The sequence below is a fragment of the Nyctereutes procyonoides genome, unplaced genomic scaffold (assembly GCF_905146905.1).
Source record: "Nyctereutes procyonoides isolate TBG_1078 unplaced genomic scaffold, NYPRO_anot_genome, whole genome shotgun sequence".
In the NCBI taxonomy this organism is placed as follows: Eukaryota; Metazoa; Chordata; class Mammalia; order Carnivora; family Canidae; genus Nyctereutes; species Nyctereutes procyonoides.
In genome coordinates this window covers 36,565,591-36,567,515 of record NW_026575125.1, presented here as the reverse complement: position 1 = coordinate 36,567,515, position 1,925 = coordinate 36,565,591, and the positions used below count along the sequence as shown (strand labels likewise).

The 1,925-nt window shown below is 44.8% G+C and overlaps 1 protein-coding gene across 1 annotated transcript; it reads left to right on the top strand.

The window, feature by feature from the left end:
* Positions 1-823: 823 nt before the first annotated feature.
* On the top strand, positions 824-1,137 carry LOC129518694 (60S ribosomal protein L10-like). The gene has a single exon (XM_055338887.1). The coding sequence runs from the start codon at positions 839-841 to the stop codon at positions 1,076-1,078; it is 240 nt and encodes a 79-aa protein (XP_055194862.1). The 5' UTR covers positions 824-838; the 3' UTR covers positions 1,079-1,137.
* Positions 1,138-1,925: the final 788 nt, after the last annotated feature.

Below are 1,925 nucleotides of genomic sequence, written 5' to 3'. Positions count from 1 at the left end.
GAAGATATCACTCTGCTTCTCCACCTCACACACACCTCCAGCCTAGTTCTTAAGCATACTTTAGAGTAAAAAAACTTTCCAGTGTAGGTATATCCCAAAAATAATAGTCTCCAGGAAAATCACCCAAATCCCCCTTTGGAGCCAAGGCACTTATTCCCTCATTCCTAGAGTATTGGTTGCTAAAGATTCCTGGCTGAAAAAATGAACTATTGGGACTTCATCAAGATAAGAAGCTTTTGCACAGCAAAGGATACAGTCAACAAAACTCAAAGACAACCTACAGAATGCGAGAAGATATTTGCAAATAACATATCAGATAAAGGGCTAGTTTCCAAAATCTATAAAGAACTTATTAAACTCAACAGCAAAGAAACAAACAATCCAATCATGAAATGGGCAAAAGACATGAAGAGAAATCTCACAGAGGAAGACATAGACATGGCCAACATGCACATGAGAAAATGCTCTGCATCACTTGCCATCAGGGAAATACAAATCAAAACCACAATGAGATACCACCTCACACCAGTGAGAATGGGGAAAATTAACAAGGCAGGAAACACCAAATGTTGGAGAGGATGCGGAGAAAAGGGAACCCTCTTACACTGTTGGTGGGAATGTGAACTGGTGCAGCCACTCTGGAAAACTGTGTGGAGGTTACTCAAAGAGTTAAAAATAGACCTGCCCTACGACCCAGCAATTGCACTGTTGGGGATTTACCCCAAAGATTCAGATGCAATGAAACGCCGGGACACCTGCACCCCGATGTTTCTAGCAGCCATGTCCACAGTAGCCAAACTCGGTTTCTAGCAGCCATGTCCACATTGGCCAAGTCATCATGTCCATCCGTACCAAGCTGCAGAACAAGGAGCATGTGATTGAGGCCCTACGCAGGGCCAAGTTCAAGTTCCCTGGCCGCCAGAAGATCCACATCTCCAAGAAGTGGGGCTTTACTAAGTTTAATGCGGACGAATTTGAAGATATGGTGGCCGAAAAGCGGCTCATCCCAGATGGCTGTGGGGTCAAGTACATCCCTAATCGTGGCCCCTTGGACAAATGGAGGGCTCTCCACTCATGAGAACCTTGCACCACCCGAACCCTATTCATGCCCACCAATAAATCCTGCTTCCTGTCAAAAAAAAATGGTGCCCATCGAAAGATGAATGGATAAAGAAGATGTGGTTTATGTATACAATGGAATATTCCTCAGCCATTAGAAACGACAAATACCCATCATTTGCTTCAACATGGATGGAACTGGAGGGTATTATGCTGAGTGAAGTAAGTCAATCGGAGAAGGACAAACAGTGTATGTTCTCATTCATTTGGGGAATATAAATAATAGTGAAAGGGAATATAAGGGAAGGGAGAAGAAATGTGTGGGAAATATCAGAAAGGGAGACAGAACATAAAGACTCCTAACTCTGGGAAATGAACTAGGGGTGGTGGAGGGGGAGGAGGGCGGGGGGTGGGGGTGAATGGGTGACGGGCACTGAGGGGGACACTTGACGGGATGAGCACTGGGTGTTATTCTGTATGTTGGTAAATTGAACACCAATAAAAATTAATTTATTAAAAAAAAAAAAAGATTCCTGGCTGAGTCTTTCTCCAGGACCTGATCTTAGTAGGTAGGAATTGCCCAAAGCTATTCCCACTCTCTTGAGGGTGGCCACATCCAAGGGCTGGTCCGTGGGTGTGGGGTACAAAGGTTTATCCCCCTTGCCTCAATTTGGGGCAACTCTGAAGAACCAGGTCAGTTTCAGAGCTCCCCACTGGACCTCCTGAGGCCTCTGTTGCAATTACATTACAGCTCAACTGCTCCCTCTGCCCAATCCTGCTTCTTTTACACCCTTATAAATGCTGATCCTAAGAGTACCCCACACCCCAAGAAGAAATTGGAAACCTGACCTAGGAAATACATCATT

Excerpts from the sequence above, each read along its gene's own strand:
- LOC129518694 (XM_055338887.1), top strand. The coding sequence starts at position 839 with ATGTCCATCCGTACCAAGCTGCAGAACAAGGAGCATGTGATTGAGGCC.